Source organism: Condylura cristata, unplaced genomic scaffold, assembly GCF_000260355.1.
Source record: "Condylura cristata isolate star-nosed mole 26May11 unplaced genomic scaffold, ConCri1.0 scaffold00027, whole genome shotgun sequence".
In the NCBI taxonomy this organism is placed as follows: Eukaryota; Metazoa; Chordata; class Mammalia; order Eulipotyphla; family Talpidae; genus Condylura; species Condylura cristata.
In genome coordinates this window covers 19,964,983-19,987,153 of record NW_004567128.1, presented here as the reverse complement: position 1 = coordinate 19,987,153, position 22,171 = coordinate 19,964,983, and the positions used below count along the sequence as shown (strand labels likewise).

The following is a 22,171-nucleotide window of genomic DNA, read 5'->3' as shown; positions in this document are numbered from 1 at the left end:
CCTGTGGCATGGTTCTTCAACAACTCCCACAAGCCAAAGGATGATTTGAAAAAAGAATGGAACTTACTTAATTATGCATTAGTTCATTCATTCATTCACTGTGTTCATTTGAAAACACTCACTGATTATCTACAGTACGGATAGCCTGAGGCAGTGCAGCTTTCCTGGGCATTTGACCTTCAGAAGAATCCCTTGTCTGGTTTAATGCTCTATTGTTACCATCTTGAAATTCTTATTTTTTAAAAAAGAGATCTATATTTTCATTTTGTACTGGGCTGTCCAAATTATGTAGCAAGTTGTGGCCCTGGGCATTTGAAATAAATGCCAAACGCAACTCACAACTGGAGCCTCAGGAAAGCATGTGTAGAAAGGGAGAGAAAAATATGCACATATTGTAACAGGGTGGTCCCTAGGAAAAAGGGAAGTTCCAGGTTCCCTGCTCCACCCAGAAGGAGGGTGGAGCTGAGCAGAGAAAAGGGAGAGAAGAGAAGGAAAGGAAGCTGGATGGAGAAGGAGGAGACCTAAGGAAGCCACGTGGAGCAGCAAGCATGTGATGAAGAAACCGTGCTTGTTTCCTGACCCTGGACTGGCTAAGGCAGATGTGGGTGAGATACCTGTAGGGAGGTGACTATGGCAGTGTTTATATTGATTTTGACGTTGCTCTTTTCCTCCCAGACTTGTCTGGCCATGTCTGACCCTTTTCCATGGGTCCCGGCCAGAAGGTGCTTTAGTCTAGTGGCAGCTTTCAGGCCTTGCTTTGGGCCAATCCCTTTTGGGTTGACTTTTGCCCACGAGGGAATGGGTCACTTCAGGTGTTTGCTTTAGAAGTTATCTTCTTTGTGTTCCGTATTGTATATTTACTGTATTAAAGCCCCTTTTCATTAAAGTTTTATATGTTTTGTCTTGTTGCGTCGGATGGCAGAACCCACTTAGAGCAGGCAGGTTTTGGGGGCTTTATGGGTGCCCTTCTCCCCACTGTCCTCTAACAGATTTGCAGTCCTATAACAATATGACTGATACATGGTTGGACATGAAGTTCAAGACACTGTTGAGTCATAAAGTGAGGAAGACTGTAGGTGGGGCCTTGGAGGCAAGTAAGGGCTTCTTTAGTACTGTCTAGGAGCTAGGCTCAGGGTGAGGTAGAGAGAGCACTGAGGCGCCACCGTTCAAGCCAGGACAAACAAGTGGCTGAAGACCAGTGGGCAGTATTCTGGCAACAGGATGTAAGGGTCAGGCACCAGCCAAACACAGGCACACGGAAGGAGCAGTTGCTTCAAGCAGAAGCAGATATTTGGGAGTGATAGTCAATCTCATGACTTGTCACCACTGATTAACACAAGCCTGGGCAGAAAAATAAGTTCCAGTTCCTTGTTGAAATTTGCCACCTGGCTATTTCTGCCCCCTACCTAGACCTATAAAAACCCCACTTAGCCTTCCCTCAGTGCGACTTCTTTGACCTCAACTCTCTCTGGGATCAGTGAACCTCACCCAGGAGTGTAGACATAAACCTACTTTTGGTTTTACTGGCCCTGCTTTCTTTTCGTGTCATCCCTGCTGCTCCAAACCTTTCACAGGACAGTGGAGTGGAAGGTGGATTGGCTCACATTATGGATGGTCTAAGAAGACAGAATAGACAGTATTCTGTGGGCAATAAGGATCTGGTCGGACTGACTCTGTGATGAATTGGTTAGTTTTATTTTTATTTATCTATTTATTTTTAAATTTTCAAATGTATATTTTATTTTCCTACATCATTATTCTGGTTTGTTTTATTTTTAACAATTTAATTGGTATTATAGACAACATGTCCCAGAGTGATGTCAGGAGAGACTAAAGATGGGTAGAAAGATGGCAAAGAGGCTAACAAACGAGACAGCTCACAGGACCTGGTGACTATTTAGATATTGAGTGCCTCTTATATACCAGGTGCAGTTGTAAGTGGGGAACTTTAAAAATCACCACCTTCCTGGTGTTCTCAGTCTACCTGGAGCCATGACTAGCTACGTGTCAGGAATCAGGAAGCACACAAGAAGGCCACAACCCACAGTGGGAGGTAGGTAGGGCCACCAGTGGGAGGTAACCTGAGTCCGGAACTGTGAGGAGGAACTTGGCAGGTGGAACTTGTGGGGGGAAACCTCTGGTGGCCTGTGGATCCCTTTTAGCTTTCCAGCAGGTGACTCAACACCCAGTTGCAGAGTTGACTGCTAACAAAGTTCACATTGATACCTTCACAGGAGATTTGGCCTCAGACAACTGGAAGGCTATGTTCCATGCCCACCGGCTACCCCTCAGCAGATTTCTGCCAGCCACTCACTGATGGGCATGCCGAGTACAAAATGTCATTTCCCCAGCACACAGCAGTCTGTGCCTCTTTAGTCTCCTCTGGCAATCCTGGGGAAGCTATTGTAGTCTCCAGGTGAGGCATGCCCCTTGGGGTTTCTCCTCTGCCACAGCCTGCCTTTCCTCACCCTCAAGGGCTCCGCCTGAGAGCCAGCTCCTCTAGACACCTGACAGAAAGTGGGTGGAAGAGGGAGGGGCTCAAGCCGGAAGGACAGGCTTGAGGAAAGGCCCCTGGGCACAGCACTGCTCCAGATGTTGCTCAGCTCTGCCACACCTTGAATCTATTCTATAGCAGAGGCCGAGTGAGGGGCCTTTTGAAAACAGTAATCTGACCAGGCACTCTTGTGCTTAAACCTGAGAATTGGTCCTGATACCCAGATGCCTTAGCAAGACAGAAAGCCCTTTGTGACCCAGCTTCTGCTTTGTTTTCCTGTCTTTCCTCCTCCCATCTTGAAGCTTCTTATTTCCATAAAACAATTGTGTGGTTCCATGCCTCTGACTGCCTAAGTTGTTCACTTCTCTTGGAACAAACTTTCTACCCTTCTTGGCCTGACCTGTTTAAATCAGGCATTACCTCTCCAGAAAGCCTTCCCTGAGCTTCCACAGCTTCCTAGCCAAGCCTTAGTTAGCACAGTATGATATTCAAATGATCTGTATGATGGAGGAAGTATTAAAAATGAGGCATCACAAGATTGACTCATACAGGGAATTGGGGCAGAAGGGATTAACACAGCTATTGACCCAGCTATAGAAACCAAGATCCTTAGGCTGCAAGGCCTGGATTACAAGGCAAAAGATCCAAGCAGGTAGCAGATGCTGTAGGCAGTGTCTATGGGAGACCCAAAAGGTGAAAGATAAAGATGGAGATTGAACCCACCGTGAGACCTCCCATCCCTTTCAGATTCTATTCAAAATCAACAAACTGAGGCTCACAAGGAGTGGCTCCCAAAGAGAAGATGTCTATACCAGGGCAGTTTCTGCCCTGTTGGGGGGGGGGCAGCAGTCCTCTGCCCACCTGTGACTATGTAGGTGATGTAGGTGCTCCTTTCCACCAGCTCCCCTCCACCCGCTGCGGGGCAGCAGCCTTCTGCCTGCCCAAGACCTGCACCCTGCCTGGACTTCTTACTGAGAAGTGGAGGCTGCTCTCCTCAAGGCCACCCATCTGCAACCATGCAGGACTCTCGCAGCACACCTGCCTGCTTGTGTCTATGCAAGTGTTTTTTACTCCTCTGTTATTTTCCCTAATAAGCCTGCTCTCTAAATATAACTATTGTCTCTGCCTCGAGGAGAAACTAGCCTGGGGAACTCGCCATGTGCTGCTGAAAGGGGAGCTCTGGGAAACCTTTCCCCGTGGACCCAAGGACCCCGCACTCGAAACCCACTAACTCCAAAAATGACATCATGTGCACATTTGCTTTCCCTACTGCCTTACAATTGACCCAAGAGTGAGAAGTCTATCTTACTCATTTTCTTCAACTTTTCAGCACAGCGTTTGACTTGAGGCAAAGGCCCCACACAGGCTGTCACTGAAGGGGAGATGAGAGAGTTGGAGGAAGAAGAACTCAAATGGTCTAATTCCTATAGTGGTCCCTGAGCCTGGGGCAGTTTAAGAGGTACTGGTAACTGTGGTTCTGGTCGGAGAAAAAGGGTCTCTTCCCATGGCCTGGAGCATGAGGGACCTTGACTCTTTTTTTTTTTTTTTTTTTTTTTTTGATGTCTAACCTGACCTACTGAGATCCACAAGACTGCACAACCTATTTATTTTATTTATCGATATATACAAAAACTAGGGTGTAGGCCAGAGGTGCAGGGTGTAGGGGTGAGAGGTGTGCCATGTGGGTCAGCTCCCTTGGCTGGGATCGAACTCGTGCTGCAGTGGCTATGGACAGCTTCATAATGCTGAGACATAACCTACTGTGCCATCAGGGAGACTCCAAGACTGCCCAATTTAAAAGGAAGGAATGTGAGGTATCTTGCTTTTCATGGGCGCTATTTTATTTCAATGTGGAAACATGGATTATTGGCACCCAAGTGAGCAATTGTCTTTGCCAAATACAGCTAGAGGAAGGACTAAGCATTACTTAAGAAATATGGTTGGAGGCCCTCCCTGGTGGCGCAGCGGGTTAAAGCACAGCACTGAGAAGCTAAAGCCACTTCTGCATGAGTTCGATTCCTGCCTGCCCCGGAGGAGACCACATGGCGAGGCAGACCTCTCCTGGCCTGCCCACTGCTCCTTTCAGCAGTGTACTTCATAGATCTGCCTGTTCTGCTCCCCACTCTGTCTCTGGTGAAGCCTCTTGCCACCCCTGCACCTCTGGCCTGTACCCCTCAGTTCTGTATGCATAAATAAATCTTAAAAAAAAAATGAAATATGGTTGGAGAGGCTAAATCCTTGAAAATGGGTGATCTAACAGAGCTTTATGGTAGCCAGGCGCGCCACGGACATTTTTAATACACAGACTGCATCCTGGGATCTGCCGTTTCACTGAAACATACCTTGTTCTGTGTATACAAAAAGCTTAGCAAGTGCCTCCCAACTGGCCTAAAGGTTAAGTCTCAGCATTATCATCATTAAAGCGTAAGTTCCTCCCCCAACCTGGGAGCTAAGCCACATAAGGTACAGCAGACCTCTCCTGTCTCCCTGCTGCTCCCCTCAGCGGTGTACTTTAGTAGACCCACCTGTTCTGCTCCCCATTCTGTCTCTGGTGAGTCCTCTCACCCCTTGCATCACTGACATATACCACAGTTCTTCTATGTAAAAATTAAAATATATATAGATGTGTGTGTGTGTGTGTATATATATATGTATATGTGTGTGTGTATAAAGCTTAGTGACCTGTGACACTTGAAATGACCAAGTCCTTGCTGTGAGTTCAAAGTTGCCTAGCCAGGAGCACTTGTGAAATTTTTTAAGTAAAAAAAAAAAAAAAAGCCACAGTTGTGTTTCACAGAGTAAAGCAAATGCACTGTAAGTGTTACCACTGTAATGATATACATAACACAACCTAGAGTTTTGATTTTAGCATTTGTTATAATAACTTTGTAAATGACTTTCGTTCTGTATTTCAGAATCATTAAGAATATGAAGGGGTCATATAAATCTGTCTGCTATACTTCATTTTTTTTTCTTTACTATTTAAAAAAAGATTTTATTTATTTACACATACAAGAACTGGGACACAGACCAGAGGTGTGGGGTGGGGGTGAGAGGATCCACCAGAGACAGAGTGGGGAGCAGAACAGGCAGATCTACTGAAAAACTTTGCTGAGGGAAGCAGCGGGTGAGGCAGGAGAGGTCTGCTGTGCCATGTGGGTCAGCTCCCTGGCCAGGTATCAAACTCACGCAGGAGTGGCTGCAGACAGCTTCACAGTGCTGTGCTTTAACATGTTGCACCACCAGGGTGGGCCCTTCATTCATTTAATGAGAAAAACTATATGCCACACTGTGTAGCTATAAATTTGGATGTTGTAAATAGCCTTCAGGAATGGCAAGTGTCCACAGAACAAATGGGGCCTGTAATGATGAAAAGATGGGTCTCCAGTACTCCATCTCAACGTGCTCATTTCACAGGTGAAGAAACAGGCACAAAAGGACCAAAGTGTTTTCTCGAGGTCACTTGTCTGGCTAGTGTTGGCGTTACCATTAGAACCCTGAGTCAATTTAGAGTCAAGAACTGTGTCTCTACTGCATACATGATAACCTAAGGTAGTTGCCTGTCTAGGTGGTTGGAAGAAAGTCAGTAGGAATCAACCAGAGTGGGAGGTAAGGTAGCACTGATGAAAATTTCATATTGTGGATTGTGTCTGGCAGCTTTTTAATCACAGAACCATTCTGCTGCCCCAACCATCTGTGCTGTTCATAAATCCACTCTCCAAAAATATTTTTTCTCAAACCAGAGAAAATCACTTTTTTAGGTCATCTTCTGTTTTAGAATATTCAGAATTTACTCCTGCCACTTCAAAGATATGTGGATGGTATTTGACCATCACTTAATCAGATTTTAATCATTCTTGATAATGTTTTTAGAAGATATCTTAAAAGGAAGACCAGCAGTCTTGAGATGGGAGCAAGGGTTGGCAGCAATAATGGGCTCTCTTGGGTTATTTATTCATCTGTGGATTGCTTTATTTTTGGCATTTCAGTGAATATAGGGTTGAATGATTTTGCTTTGGAACTACTGTTTAATTTTACTAAGATACTGAATGCCAATGATATAATAAGCAAAAAAAAAAAAAAACAACAAACCAACCTCTGCAATGTGCCCTATGCTGTGCTGTTATGGTATGTGATTTACAAAGACAGATGGCATTCAATGTATAAAAATTGGATAAAATAATTTTTCTTTTATGAGACCCACATACATCAATTATCTGACACAGGCACTCATCTTAGTAGATTCTTTTCCCACTCAGTTTAGGGCTTTACTAGCACACCGAATCCTTTTTAAAAGATTCTGTATTTAACTGGGGACATCTCCAAAATTCAAGGACCCTGGGGTGCTGGGAGGTAATCCAGAGATCACCATCAAACATGATTAAAGGAAGTTGGGAAATGAGAATGTTGAACATAACATGAAAAGATTTCATTTCCAGGATGGTAAATAACTGTTGTTTTTCTCTAAAAAGTTCAAAGCAGAAAGAAATAGGTTCTGTAACTGGCAGGAGCTGGCCTGAATCTAATGCATAATACTCTGGGCATTGGTACAAATACACACAAGGGCCTTTGAAGTCCTTTTCTTAGGTAAAAGTGGCAGGTAGAGAAAATATGGTGGATGGTCTAAGAGTTTTATTATTCATCAACTCAAATTGTACCAAGAAAACAAATGAAATTGCAGTTGGATTAAAGAACACTGATTAGGTAAGGAGGGGGAAGGAAATAATAAAACTCAGATAACAGACTAAAGAGAAATAAAATCTTTTTTTAAAATTGTGTGCATGGCATTGAAGAACAGCCTTGAAGACTAAATCCACTAGTAATCCAAAAATGTTGGATTTTAACTCTCACCCCTGACCAATCAACCAAAATTTGTTGATTTACTTGCATTTAACTTATTTCAAAGTGTTCTTTCTTTGAAGGCCTAATGAGCTGTGCAGTGGGATTTTTAAAAGGAGGAAAATGGAATCTGGTTAGTTTGCAGACTCAGTTACAAGGGTTCACAGCAGTGACTTCCCATTTCACCTAGACTTTTTACTAGGTGGTGATGGAAAACCTCCTATGAGGAACTCTAGAGCAGTGCATTTCAAACTTTACTGTGCACACAGTTCACCTAAGAATGCCTGTTAAAATGCAGATTTTGTTGCAGTGGGTTTGGGGTAGGGCCTGAGAGTCTCAATTTCTAACAAGCGCCCAGGGACCACGTCTGGGGGCCAGGTTCCGGAGTTGCACAGTGCAATGTAGCTATTGAACACTTGCAATGTGGCCATTGAGATGGGATGTAAATATGAAATATAGACTGGATTTCAAAGACTATATAAAAAGTAAGATAGCTCAATTTTTAAATGGGTTCCTTCTTGAAATAGTATTTTGCATATATTTGGTTATTGGATAGATATTATTAAACTTAATTCCACTTGTTTCTTTTTACATTTTAACGTGGCTACTAAAAACTTAATTTTATACGTGCCTCACATTTCTATCGGCCAGTGCCAGTTGACGTTATATGCAATTAGAAATAGATCATATAATTTAAAAAGCAGAGGGCCATTTCTGGAGGTCCTTTAGAGATCAAGACATTTTTGGCTTTGAAAAATTTCATCTTGACCCTTTTATCATCTCAACTAGTAGTGACATAAGATAAGAAATTCCCTCCATTATTGGAAAGGCACCTCCCCCCTTTGACTAAGCCTGGAGAAAGGCAATACTGTCAATGACAGTGTTTTCGAGACCTGGGGCACCATGGCACCAGTGTACCAGCTCATTCTCCCTCTCGATGGCCTCGCCCAGCTCAGGTGGCCAGTTGGAGTTCTGTTCCTGCTCCATGAGGAAGTCCACACTCTGCCATACCAGCTCTTGATCTGAGGGCTTGAGGTGCTCATGGTAAGAAAGAAGCATTTGGAGAATGGATGACAGGCCATGAGCAGCTCCTACATTGACAAAAAAGCATAATCAATTCACGCAGTTGAAAGCCAGTTGGATTTAATAAAAAGACAAGCACAGGACAAAACACAACAGCACTATTACTTGAAAACACACATAGTCATGGAATAATTGAGTTGCCAAAGAACTAAACTTCTGGGGCATATATACTCCTGTGGCTCATTATCTGTTTATGTAAAGAAAATTTTATTGAAACACAGTTATTATCATTCATTTGCATAGTACCTATGACTGCTTTTGTGCTACTGTGGCAGAGATATATTTAAGACCCTATGGCCTACAGAGCCTGAAATATCTACTATATGTCCCTTTACAGAAAAATGTTTAGTGACCAACGCATCTTAGAGTTTTTTAAAATGTAATTAATATAGCAACAGCTTTTATGAAAACGCTCCTAAACTGCTAGCTAATAACTTGTTCTAGGTATCCCAAGCATATATTCATTCATTCAACACATAAAAATTAAGCACCGACTATGTGCCAGATACTATCCTAGTACTATCAGAGGGTAGATCAGTGAACAAAGAGCCTAAGGGCCTTCTTGTGTAAAGTTAAATACTAGTATTTGGTGGTAATTTACTTAGTCTTTCATCTTTAGTATTATATATTGGGCGTTGTCTAAGCTTTCGGGATACACAGATTAATCTAAGTTGGTTTGTAGCCTTAAAGACCTTCCCATCCATTCTGATGAGAAAGTCAGGATTGTATAGAAATCATTACAACATGAGGTGATAGATGTTCTGTGAGAGATATGTACCAGGGGCTAAAATGAGAAACAAGCAGGAGAGCTGAACTCAGCCTCAGAATGAAAGTGGTGCTGAAAGTTCCACACAGGTAGTGTCATCTGAGCAAAGTTTTGAAGAACGGCTGGCATTGAGTGTTGAACAAGCAAGGCCCGAACCTGCTGGAGGAGCAGACCATGAGGAAGGTGAGAGCCAACCCAGTCCCCATGGGAGTTTTCACTCATTTCTAGTTAGAAGGATCCTGATTGGCAAGTGGGCTTTGGTCAGTATATTCTGGGGGCTTGTTCTTTCTACTCCACTCCATAATGTTAAAGGTTTTTCTTTACTCTCTGGTACCCGATCTTTGGACTCCCTCAAAACAGCCTTACTATTGTATCCAGTCAAAAACTTTATCCTTGAAGTTTGGTCATGAAACTTGAAGGCACCTTTCTTGCACTGAATTTTAAATTGTAAGAGAAAAGCTTGCTTTGCAGGAGAACATGCATGCTTGAGTTAGAAATCTGGTTTGTGCTATCTATGTAAATGGTTAAAACCTGAAAGGTATGAATGTTTCTCCAGAGAGGGTTTAATAGACGCTTTTTCCAAAAGCATAGAAAGTTTTTCAATAGATATGATGCTGTTGGAGTCATCTGGAAGGCTGGGTATAAGTATTACAGATAAATAACCCAGGCCTTCTAGGCAAAAGCAACAGGCACAAGAGTTACAAAGATATGAGAACACTTTGCTTGTAGGAGATTATGCTGGAAAGAACCAGGGAATGGGGAGAGAAATTGGAGATCAGTTTGGAGAAGGAAGCAGATGATCTATTAAGAGGCCTTGCCAGTCATATTCATGAGTGATGGCAGCCAGTGGAGGATTCCAGTGGGAGTAATTAATTTTCACTTTACATGCTTCATCTCTCAAAAAAAGCCATTGTGATTCAGTAGTCTGTTATTTATTCACTATCATTAATCTTAAGCTGTTAGTGGCTGAATCTGGTTGCCTTATGCAGAAACACTTACAATGAGTGTGAAAGCTGTTCACAAACTTTCAGCAAAGTTAGGCCAATGAATTCACAATTGAGAATAAGAAGTTTAGTGTTTAGTGAAAGTAACTGCTAGCAAACAGTACCTGAGAACACATTTATTGCTTTGGTTTTCAGTAACTTTTTAAATTGTAGAGCACAAATCTTTCTTCTTGTCAACCTGATTCTGTCCTGAAAGTTACTGAAAAGACATCTATCTGTTTCATGCAGAATTTCTAGCTGGCTCTAGGAGAAGGAATTCAGGTGTTGTTAGTCTACCATGTTGTTGTAGTCATAAATTTAAAAATAATATAATAGTTTATTTTTACATGATTTTGTGCCTTTTTCCACCTTGGTTGTAATCTCTGTGGGCTTCCCATCACCAAATACACTCATGTGCCATTACATAGTCCATTGCACTTCCCTCCCCCCACCGTTTTTGATACCATTCCCTACTCCACCCCCCTAAAAAGTCTTTGGTATATAGTTGTTCATTATTATTATTTTCCCCCCTGGTCCTTTATAGTCCTGCTATGAGTGAAACTATCTGGTATTTTTTATTTCACTAAGCATGATCCATTCTAGCTCTATCCATGTTGCTGCAAAAGGCATGTGTTTAGCCTTTTTGATTGTCAAGTAATATTCCATTGTGTATATGTACCACATCTTTTTGATCTAGTCACCCACTTTTGGGCATTTGGGTTGATTCCATGTCTTTCCAATTGTAAATAAAGCAGATCTGCTACATCATTTTACAGGCCATTGTCAGCATTTTCACTCACCCAAATACTCGGTTCCATAGTAAGAATACATCAGGGGGAATGGTTTCCTCTTTTTTGTTGCATACTGCTTTCCAGAATCCAGAATTGCCTGGCAAATTGACTTGATCTGTGCCGGGGTCAGCACCTGAGGAGAGAAATCAAGAAGCAGAAGTTCAAATCTGGATTTATTTTTAACCCCAGACACTGGATTTTCTGGCTTAAACAGTCCATCAGCCTAGACATAGAATCTTTTCCTATATGGAAATTGGCCAACCATAACATATATTTTCTTTTACTAGCGATTCTTGTGAAGTTTAACTAACCTCTTCAGAGTGCTTCAGGTGCTGTTTTGAAGAGCAAAACACACCTTTACTGCTATAGGTTTTTATAAAACTCAAAGACCATTTCATAGTTATTTATATCATCAATCCTTGTCAGGAGAACAAAATGTTGCTCAGAAAAAAAAAACAAAAAACAAAGACTGGTCCTAACCAATCGTGCTTATTAGCAAAGTGTTACTCTTGGTGCAGCTTATCCAGGCCCAGACAATGCATCTTTCATCTGTATCATTTAGACTGTGCTTATAACACTGCAGTTATACTACGAGCTGCTACAAGACTCACTGTAACCCTTTGCATTCTGTGCAGGAAGCCTAAGTCCAATAAAATAGTGAGGCCAAAATCACTTTTTAATAGCAAAATGACTGAATAATCACTGATATGCAATGACTAGCAATCTTTCATATTTTATCTTTCTCTCCACCGTCAGTTTTAGGACCATGGAGATTCAAATGTTCTCACGCCTACAAAGCATCACGGAGTTTATTAAGATCCTGCTCAGGTCTGTGGTGTTTTTGTGCCTCTCACCCTTCCTTTGGCTAGATTAGATGTTCCCTCTGGCACAATCCCCATATCACTGTGATTCTCTCTGCTGTGGTGTGCATGTCTCTCTCTCATTATAGATGATCATTTGATGAAAAACACTGGAATCTCATCATTCTGGCATCAGTGGCTCCTAACACAGAACCCGAGGGGGCCTTTGGTCATTAAAGAGTGAGTAAATAGTTCCAAGTTTGTGTGCAAAGCAGAGCCGTCCATTGCCTGTCCCCTTCTTCCTTTCTTCCCTTCCACACTTACTCCTTTATGTGCCAGGAAAAGTTGTTCTGGATGCTGGACATACGACAGTGAATAAAATAGATAAGCCCTTTACTCTCATGAAGGCAAACTTCCAGCAAGACAGACCTACACCTAAGGATGACCAAAACAAACAGTATCACCCAAGGTTTAGTCTTGGCCTGACTGAATTAATCAGAAATCAAGGAGAAGTCCACTGGACTTCAGCCTCTCTCTTGAAGACTCACACATCAAACTTCCCAACCTGGTAGTCAGCATTATAATCACTGATTCCCTTTGAAATAAAGTAGAACTGCTTTTTTTAATCATAATGTGATCCTCTAATTTCTCCAGCATCAGAAACGTAAAATAGAATCCAGGTTTGGGCCTCTTCAAAATTAACATTTACATTGGAAAAATAATTACATAAAGAGGAAGGTGTTTAATTCATGCTGCCCATTAACATTTACTGAGCTAGTATTCCAGCCAGGAGCTAAGATCGATATTGTGGGGGGTATTCTAGAAAGCCTGGGACACATTTTTTTCCATAGAGGGAACTTATTATCCAGTGCTGGAGATGAGACAAAGACAAAGGCCTACCGCAGAGCATTTCAAGTGAAACAAACAGCGATGCCGGGAGAATCAGGCAGTCAGTGAAACGTGGCCCTCCTCTTGGCTCGTTGCTCAGAAACAATTATACTGTGGCTTTTGTCTTAAATTCTACTTTTGAGTGACCTGTCTTTGTCTCCTGGGTTTATTCTTCCTTTCTGCCTACAATTTCCAAAGATGCCATTTGTCCAAGCATCCTCACTATCATTTCAAGGCTCGGCCTCAGACCTTTCCTTTGCTGAGTGAAAATGTTTCCTAAACGTCTTGCTAGTCTGCATCTGTTCAAATTGTTACCACATTTTTCACTGCTATCAGAAGCGTGGTGCTCTTTCTGCTTTATCAGTACCCTGTGATCTTACATGTAGTCTTAGTCTACCAGCTAATACCTTATGTTCTCAATCTCTCCCAACCCTTCATCCCAGAGCTCTCAGAGGTGTGCTAATAGCCTTACAGGGCGTGAACTTAACGGGATGCTAACCTGGTCCCAGTTCTTTTTTTTCTGAGAATCTATCTGGCACTTGGACTAAAGTTAGGTCCAGTCTGCTCGTCTTGGTATTGACTTCATATGAAAAGAGGCAGTTTTTGCGTTAGGAAACGGTCACTGAATTTGGGAGTGTGTTGGGGGTGGGGGGGTGTGCTCATTTGAATTACTAAAATTCTCCTTATTTGACTTCTGCTAATAACTGAAATCAGCTTAATCTTACCTTAGTGGAACATTTTTTCATGTGTTCTCTCCCTCACAACGCACACTTCCCTCTTCCATCTTTCTCTCTCTCTCTCTCTCTCACCCCCCACCCCCGTGTGTGTGTGTGTGTGTGTGTGTGTGTGTTTGCTTGTTTTTAACCTAGGGGAAAGAGTGAACTGAGGTTATATGTGGTGCCCTTCCTTCCTTTCCATCCCTAATCCACGGCTCAGAATAGAGAATGAATTTATACACGATTTCAGAACTTCCCGGTCATGCATCATGTCTGGTGGTGTCCTCTTATCTCCCAGAAACACTGTGAAAAACAAAGAGAAAGCAGCACTTGTTCAGCTGGATAAAGACCAGTTATGCACGCAGTTCTTTATCTCCTGGAACAGACAAGTCCTACCCTGGGGTTTATTGATCAGCAAATAAAAAATGAAAATAGTGCTCATTAAAAGGATGTGGAGGGGAACACTGAGGAAGTGTGTGTCTTTTTTGTTTTTTTTCTTTTTAACTCCCTTCAACAAACAGCACAGAAAGAAGAAAGGAGAAGAGACATGAGGGAGGGGCTCCTTCCTGCCTTTGTCTGCTCTCCCAGACTCTGAGCCAGCCCTCCATCCCACCCCCAGCTCCTAGCACAGGGTCTTGCGCATGAGCACACACACCACCGCCAAAGATGGCCTCCGTGCTTCTGTAACGCTCAGGGGCCTGATGATGAGGAAACAGCATTATTTCCAGTGGGGGAAAAACAGTGCTGGGGATGACCCAAAAGGGCTGCCTGCCTATTTTGACCTTACCAAACGCAAATTCCCTTTCCTGTATTTACAGCTCCGAAAGCTTTTGCATGTGTGCTAACTTGGATGGATTCTGTTCTTTAAATTTTCTTTCTTTCTCTCTCTCTTTTTTTTTTACATTAAATTAAGATACCTCAGAAGTACAAAGCAAGTCTGTGGTGGTTCAGTTTAAACTGTTTTCATATGTTTAAGGGTTCCCTTCATTGATCCTCAAACAGAAGTGTTTATTGTGAAATATTCCTAATTGGGTTCTAAGGTGGAGAGATGAGGGAGCAGTGAAGTCCATACTATGCTTCTTGTTCCTTCCTCTAGGTTGTATTGTGACTGAGCCACCTCTATGAGGGGTGATGATCTCTGATAGGGAAATGAATAAAATGGACCCAGACACAGAAAGCTTTACTCACCACAGACCTCTTTCTAGAGCAATGTATTGTCCCCAGCCCCTCTGAAGTGATATTCTTTACTAGCTAGTTATCAACCATTGCCAACACTATCAAGCAATAGTCCAGAATTCCCTGAGTATGTGACTGTCCATGTGCATGAAGGCATGAAGTTACTCCAGTATCACACCAAACACACATGTTAACTTAGTAAAAATATGACAATAATTGGTATGTTTTCCTGTAGCCAGTTATTTCACCCCAATCTTTTGTCCCACTGTTTTGGTGGTAGCATAGGCTTTTGCTCAGAAAGAGAATTAAGTCATTTTGATGTCCAGTGAAGATCCAAATGACTTCCGATGCTCATGCATGATTGCTCTGAGGAAAGACTTAAGAGTTGTGTGCGCCTGGTTATTTTTAGTACTTAAGATTGATATCATACACAATAAACTGGAAGGATATGTAGAGGTGGAATATGGAGCTAACTATTGTCCAACGTTGTGGAAGAGTTGATAAAGAATGGAACCAGGAAGCTGAGTCGTTAGATTTGAGTGTCTGCTGCTTCCCCTATATTCGTGTGTGCCAAGGCTTAGGAGAGACCCCCCAGGACCCCCTGGGCAGAATTAGTGGATCTCTAGGTATAATAATTAGGAGTGTGCCCCTCATCCCTGCTGCCTGGAATTTGGGGAGATGACTTTGTCTCCTGCTTTAAGGTCAGAGGCCAGTAAGAGAAACCACTGGTTGGTGTCTCCCATGGGAGAGATTATCCAGTTTCTTGTTAGCACCAGAGCAGAGTATGTCATTATACAAAGTGAGTTGATCTTTTAAAATTCCCAGTCCAAATAATTTTGAATTAAAATTGTGACTTTTAAGGGGCTTCCCTGGTGGTGCAGCGTTTAAAGACACAGAACATCAACAGCCAACCACTGCAGCTGAATTCAATCCCTGGCCAGGGAGGTAACCCACACGGCACAGCAGACCTCTGCTGTCTCCCTGTTGCTCCCTTCAGCAGTGTATTTCAGTAGATCCACTCTGTTCTGCTCCCTACGCTCTCTCTGGTGAATCCACTCACCCCCATAACTCTGGCCTGTACCCTAGTTCTGGTATACATAAATAAATCTATCTTTAAAAATCAATAAAAAGTTGATTTTTTTTTTAGAGACTGACTTTTTAGAAAGGAAATATACACAATTGGCTATATGTTTACTTTCAATGCCTTTGTGGGGTGGGTTGTAGTTTTGTGAGAACCCACTAGATTAGAGGGAGTGCCAGACCTTTCGGAAATCTCTGAGATGGGGGCAGAGTTTCTTCAGATGTTGAGAAGAGAAAATCCCAGGGAAGCTGATTTAAGGCAGAAGAAGCTCAAAGAGACATGTGAGGCCTAGCTATAGACACAGTTTCAAGCAGGAGTCAGATCGTAATAGACTGAACAATTCATATTATGTGCAAAGGCTGGGGTAGGCACTTTGAGAGAAGATGTAATCTTAATAATTAGACTAAGTTAACATCAGAAACCTTTAAATAATGAAACATTCAGCATTTGTTAAAATTCTAAAAAGCATGACCTATAAGATAAGAAGTGAATAAATATTCAAGGCTTCACAGAAGAAGAGAGATATGAGCTCAGCTGTGAAGGACAAGTAGGAAGTAGATAAATGAGAGTGTGTAAAGCTGTGGAGTGATGGGAAAACCCTGTGTTTTAGGGCAACACTTCCGAACTACAATGTGCAGGCAAGTCACCAGATGCTCTTGTTAACATAAAGATTCTGGGCCCTCTCTGGTGGTGCAGTGGGTTAAAGCACAACACTAAAAAGCTAAAGCCACTTCAGCATGAGTTCCATCCCTGCCTGCCCAGGAGGAGATCCACACAGCGCAGCAGACCTCCCCTGACCTGCCCGCTGCTCCCCTCAGCAGTGTACTTCGTCGATCTGCCTGTTCTGCTCCCTGCTCTGTCCCTGGTGAATCTTCTCACCCTCCACATCTCTGGCCTGTACCCCAGTTCTGTATGCATAAGTAAATAAGTCTTTAAAACATAAAGATTCTGATTCAGTAGGGCTGTGGTGGGACCAGGATTGTGCATTTCTAACAAGTTTCTGGGTAATGTTGCCACTGGTCCATGGAACACTTCTGAAGCAGATGGGTTTGTAGGAACAAAGAGTAGGGGTGGAAATTTGACTGAGAGAACTATAGCAAGTTTCCTAAGACATTCAAGGAAGCAAGAGGGAGCACCATTCAAGAACAACGCACAGCATAATTTAAATGATTTGATTACCCCAAAAAAGAAACAACAGTAGGAAATTCTCTTCCAATATGCTGTGTGGAGGAAAAACATGTCCAAATTTGCAAACCCCAATGGGGAGCTCTCTTAGCCAATGTGGCCAGGTTTGTTATTTTCTTAATTAGTCCCCAAATGGGGTGTGTGTGCTGCTGCCGAATGAGCAAGTCCCCTCCATCTGGTTTTCCTGATGCTCCCTGACCATTATTCTGCTGGCCGGTGAGGAATGGGAGGCGGGTTCGCTAGCTAATGATTATCTTCTAGTCATTAAAGGGATTCAGGAGGGAGTTTCAGTTAGAGACATTTGGTTTCAGATACCATTTCAAAGTTGTTTCTTTTTCCTTCTCATGTTGAGAAACAGAAGCCAAGAAAACAGTGGAAAGCAGAAGAGAAAAACAGGTTTTACCCCATTCTTACAGACTGACGACCGAGACCAGCTGACTGGCTTTAAAGATTTATCACAAGTACCTGGTGACTGGGTCTGCATCAGTGTCACTGGATGATCTCACTAGCATTCCTGCAAAACACTGAAATGGCTCAGAGCCTGAGCTTCCTTATTTATAAAAATGGGATCATACTACTTGCCCAACCTACCACCTTCAAAGATGGAGAGATTTATGAAAAAGCAGTTCCCCATGTCTGGCTCACACCACAATCACCTGAGGAGCTATTAAAAATCCTGCCACACCTCAAACCAACTGCATTAGACTCTGGAATAAGACTCAACCATGATTATATTTTGTAAAGCTTGCCAGATGATTCCAAAGTGCAGTCAAGTTTAAGATCTCTGCTATGAAATAAATATTGTGTGAATACAAAAACAGTTCTTAAAAGCCAAACAATAACTACATAAAGATAAGGGGGGCAAGGATTCCGCAATGATGAGATTGCAAATGAAGATTAACACAACAGACTCCACCTTTGGTCTGAGTCATGAGGGAGTGGTAGGGAGAAGCCTGCTGTGCACGTGAATGGACATGTTAGGTCAAGCTAGAGGTCCACTTCAGCCTTTCACTGAACTTAACTCAGTGCTTCCAACACAGGCTCTGATGTAGGGGTACAAGCCAGAGGTGCAGGGGCGGTGAGAAGGTTCACTAGAGACAGAGAAGGGAGCAGAACAGGCACGTCAACAAAGTACGCTGCTGAGGAGAGCAGCGGGCGGGTCAGGAGAGGTCTGCCGTGCCATGTGGGTCACTTCTGGGGCTGGGGATCGAACTTGTGCTGAAGCGGCTGCAGCTAGCTTGCAGTGCTGCATCCTTACTCATTGCGCCAACAGGGAGGGCCCTGAACTAGGCTTTAAAGAGAGCTAAGCTTGAGATCAAAGTCTGTCACAGTAACCATGGCTTAGTCTTCACATTTCTATTTCCTTATCTTAATTTAAAGGACTAGCATCTGTTCACCATATCACTTCTTAAATTTTTGTGCCCCTAAAATTTACCTAGTGAGCTCACCCACACACAGTTCCCTGGGCTTTGCCCTCAGAGGTTCTGACTCCCTAGCTGTGGAATGGGGCCTGAGGTCTCTCACTCCTAACAAGCTCTCAGGTGATGGGGGTGCTGCTGGTTTGGGAACCATCCCTTGACTGGCATTATGCTATGTGTCCTCTGAGCCTCCTCCAGCTCCAAACTGTTCTCCAAGGAGCAGAGGAGTCTAACTCTGTTTTTGTTTTATTACTTAATTTAAATTTTTTCTTATTTGCTGTTTATTTTTGTGCAGTGTTTAATTTCTCCCCTCATGTGTAGTCCCCATTATTCTAGCCCACCAGGGCAGATGTCTTGAACGAAGGAACATAGCATGGTGTTTAAAAACATGGGCTTCTGGTCCTCCCTGGTGGAGCAACGGGTTAGGATGCAGCACTGCAAGCCAGCCACAGCCACTTCAGTGTGAGTTCAATCCCCAGCCCCGGAGGTGACCTACATGGTGTGTCAGACCTCTCCTGACCCACCCGCTGCTCCCCTCAGCAGTGTACATCGTCCATCTGCCTGTTCTGCTCCCCACTCTGCCTCTTGTGAAGCCTCCCACCGCCCCTGCACCTCTGGCCTGTACCCCAGTTCTGTATGCAAAAATAAAGAAATCTTAAAAAAAGATGGGCTTTGGCACATGAACTAACAAAACATAGCAAAAATATCTCACAGACTGAAATATGGTGGCTGCCAGAGGGGATGGGGAAGGGGGTGCGGCAAAAGGCTAGAGGGCTTCAATTGGCTAGATGCTGTGGGGCATAGCCCCAAGGCAAGATGTGAAGCTGTACTCATGAAATGGATACAGCAATGCAAACCAATGGCAAATCAGCACAACTGTACTTAAAAACACAAAAACACAAGCAGACATGGAATTCGGGAGCAGATAGACTGAGTTCCAGGCTTAGCTGTGCCGCTTTCTAGCTCTGTGGATTTAGTTATTTATCCTTTCAATGTGTCAGTTTTCTCTTTTGTAAAAAGCAGCAATGATCAATCAGATCCACCTACCTCACTGGACTGCTACATTCTGTCCGGGAGTGTAGGGTTCCATGGGACACTTAGCACAACTGCTGGTGTAGTGTACCGGCTGCATCTGTGAGCTACGGTGGCAACTTGACACCTGCAGTCCAGTGGTGACTCAACTCCCAGCACTCACCAGGGGAAGCTTTGGCTGCAGGTGCCCTGAGGCTCTTTCAGGAAATGACCCTGCTTGCCCTTACCTCCCACCCCCATCTGCTACCTAAGGTTCTCCACACCACTTTGTATTCCCACATTACTGACACTTGTCAGTCATGAACTAGAAGAGCAGGGCAGGGCCTTTCTGGCTTCTGCATTTTCTTTCTTTTCCTTTCATCACTTTTTCAGCCTTTCACTGTCCCACTTCCCCCAGGCCACATCTCTCTGCTGTTTCAAAATACTTCTCAAGTTTTATCTGGTTTTGCGATAAGACACTAGCTGTGTAATTTTAGACAAACGGCCATATCTGGACCTCAAGTTCCTCATCTGAAAAACCAAGGAGTTAAGCTGAAGTGGTCTTTCAGCAATAGATGTGTCTTTTAGCAATAGTATTTTGCTAATTTGTGATTCAACAATTTAAGACAACTGTTTACAAATCTCCATGTACATATTTGGGTGATAACTCTGGGATGGGGCTTTGATAGTTTGTTTCACTGGTATTCTCTCTTACCCATACGCTAAAAAGTCCCTTGCAATGAGATGATAGCACATGTTTAACTTGTCCTATATTCTAGGCATTTTATCATTTTATCAAGGTGAAAAATGTGCTTTCTTTGCAGGAAAAGGGTTCAAATACGAAAGCAGGTTTTTGTTTCCTGGCATGATTTACTTGATTATTTGGAGTTGTCAATCTCCAGATGCTCCTATGTCAATGACTACACTATTAAGGCTGGATGCATACTTGACATTTCACATCAGACCCTCCTCTAAGTCACTGTTAAATGAGTATGCCAGTAATCTGAATTCATGTTTCAACAGACAGTTACAGGTTGCTTGCTGGGTCCATGACATTGTGTTAGAGCTTACAGAAACATAGGGATACGTTATTGCTTATTATACTAAAGGGATTATAGTCAGGTATATAGAAAATGCCTTTCTTGTGTGCAGTGGCCAATTCCAATTACACATTTGTGGCCTATAGTATTAGCTAGCTATATTACTTGTCCCCTGTATTATTAATTACCTAAGGAATACCCCTTATTCCTTACTAACTGAATGTCAATTTGATTAAGGTAAAAATTTTATGTAGCTCGAGGTGATAGTGATTAGCCTCATCCAGTTATGAAATTCCTATTTTCCCTTGTCATATATTCAGTTCTCAGCTTTTCTTGATCCTAGGGTTGGTTATGTGGCCTCATTTTGATCAACAAGGAAAATATCCAGGGGCAGGAGCTTCGTCAATAGCATTCTGTTTCATGATAAATTGAAATGAAATGGATAGACATGGCTGTTACCTGACTTCCTCCTTGTGGTGCCTTGAATGTCTGTGTGAGGCCTAGAGCTGAAGCAGCCATTTTGCAGCCTGAGACAGTGAGCATGAAAATGAAAAGTCAACATTCAAAGAATGATGGAGGAGAAAGAAAAATCCTGAAGTTGGGGGGGGGGGGCATCTACTGAACATCTATTATATTTGTTATGACAGGAAAAATATTCACCTTTCTAAAAGTCATGCTTCATTGGGTGATTTACCACCAAAGTTCAATCAACAGGGCAGCCAAACATTGCCAAGCCAGCACCACTGATAGCATTCATTTCCTTGTAAAGCACTTTTTGCCCACTTTACCCCTGATTCCACGGCAACCTTCAGCTCCTAAGCTCTTTAAAGTAAGGCTGGCTGGCTGACTGGACACTTTCAAAAGCAGTTTCCGGTTCTGGCTGCACTCATAAGGGTCTGGCCGATTTTTCTTGTTAAGTGTTACCCTAATGTCCAGAGACACCTTTGGTGTTGCTGCCACAGGTGAGCCACAGGTGACCTCTCTTCTCCTTCCCCTATCCTGCTCTAGGTCAAAGGCAAAGTACCATCTCCCATCTGCCTACATGATGATGGACTCTCAAATCCTCCAAGTTGATTTGGAAACACAGAGAGGATGCCTTGGGACTTAGCAGAAAAAAACTCTGAAGCAATTTCTTCTCCAGGAACTGCTGTCACCCCAACTTAAATGACTATATTATGTCACTTTAGAGAGCCGAGAAGAACAACGTTGGAACAATATGTGACATTTTAAGGTTCATAACTCTTTCACCTAGATACTGGCGACAGAACATGCAGAGGGGGTTTCTTTGGCCTTGCTCTGTGCATTGGCCACTGCGATTCATGGTGCCGTGAAGGTCATCCACTAGGGCAGGGAAGGCAGAGCTTCTTTAAAACTGCTTAGATCTTTTTTTACTCTTTTTTTTTCAAGATTTATTTATTTATGCATACTGAACTGGGGTACATGCCAGAAGTGCAGGGGCGGTGAGAGGATTCACCAGAGACAGAGAGGGGAGCAGAACAGGCCAGCTGATGAAGTACACTGCTGAGGGGAGCAGCGGGTGTGTCAGGAGAGATCTGCCTCGCCATGTGGTCACCTCCGGGGCAGGCAGGGATCGAACTCATGCGGAAGTGGCTTTTAGCTTCTTAGTGCTGTGCTTTAACCCACTGTGCCACCAGAGAGGGCCGTTGACTCTCTCTCTCTTTTTTTTCATTACCTTAAAATATGTTTTAATAAATGTGTTCCCTGGGGCTAAGGGAAGCAGTGTGATACAGTGCAGGCTTGGCCAAGAATGATAACTCCTCTGTGAGCAAAATGAAACTTAAAGCTATTGGGTTGGGAGGAGGTGCAGGTTGGGGTATCATGGTTGGGAATATCAGAATTTCTGGCTCTGTCATTATATGGCCCCAAGCAAGTGAGTTAA

The 22,171-nt window shown here is 43.1% G+C and overlaps 1 protein-coding gene across 1 annotated transcript in view; it reads right to left on the bottom strand.

The window, feature by feature from the left end:
* LANCL3 (LanC lantibiotic synthetase component C-like 3 (bacterial)) overlaps positions 1–22,171 on the bottom strand; it is a 102,729-nt gene that overhangs the window by 15,937 nt on the left and 64,621 nt on the right. Inside the window, exons 2-3 of the mRNA XM_004689940.2 lie at positions 10,966–11,089; positions 8,227–8,424 (exon numbers count right to left, since the gene is read on the bottom strand). Coding sequence (XP_004689997.1) covers positions 8,227–8,424; positions 10,966–11,089 — 322 coding nt within the window. The remainder of the gene's footprint in view (positions 1–8,226; positions 8,425–10,965; positions 11,090–22,171) is intronic.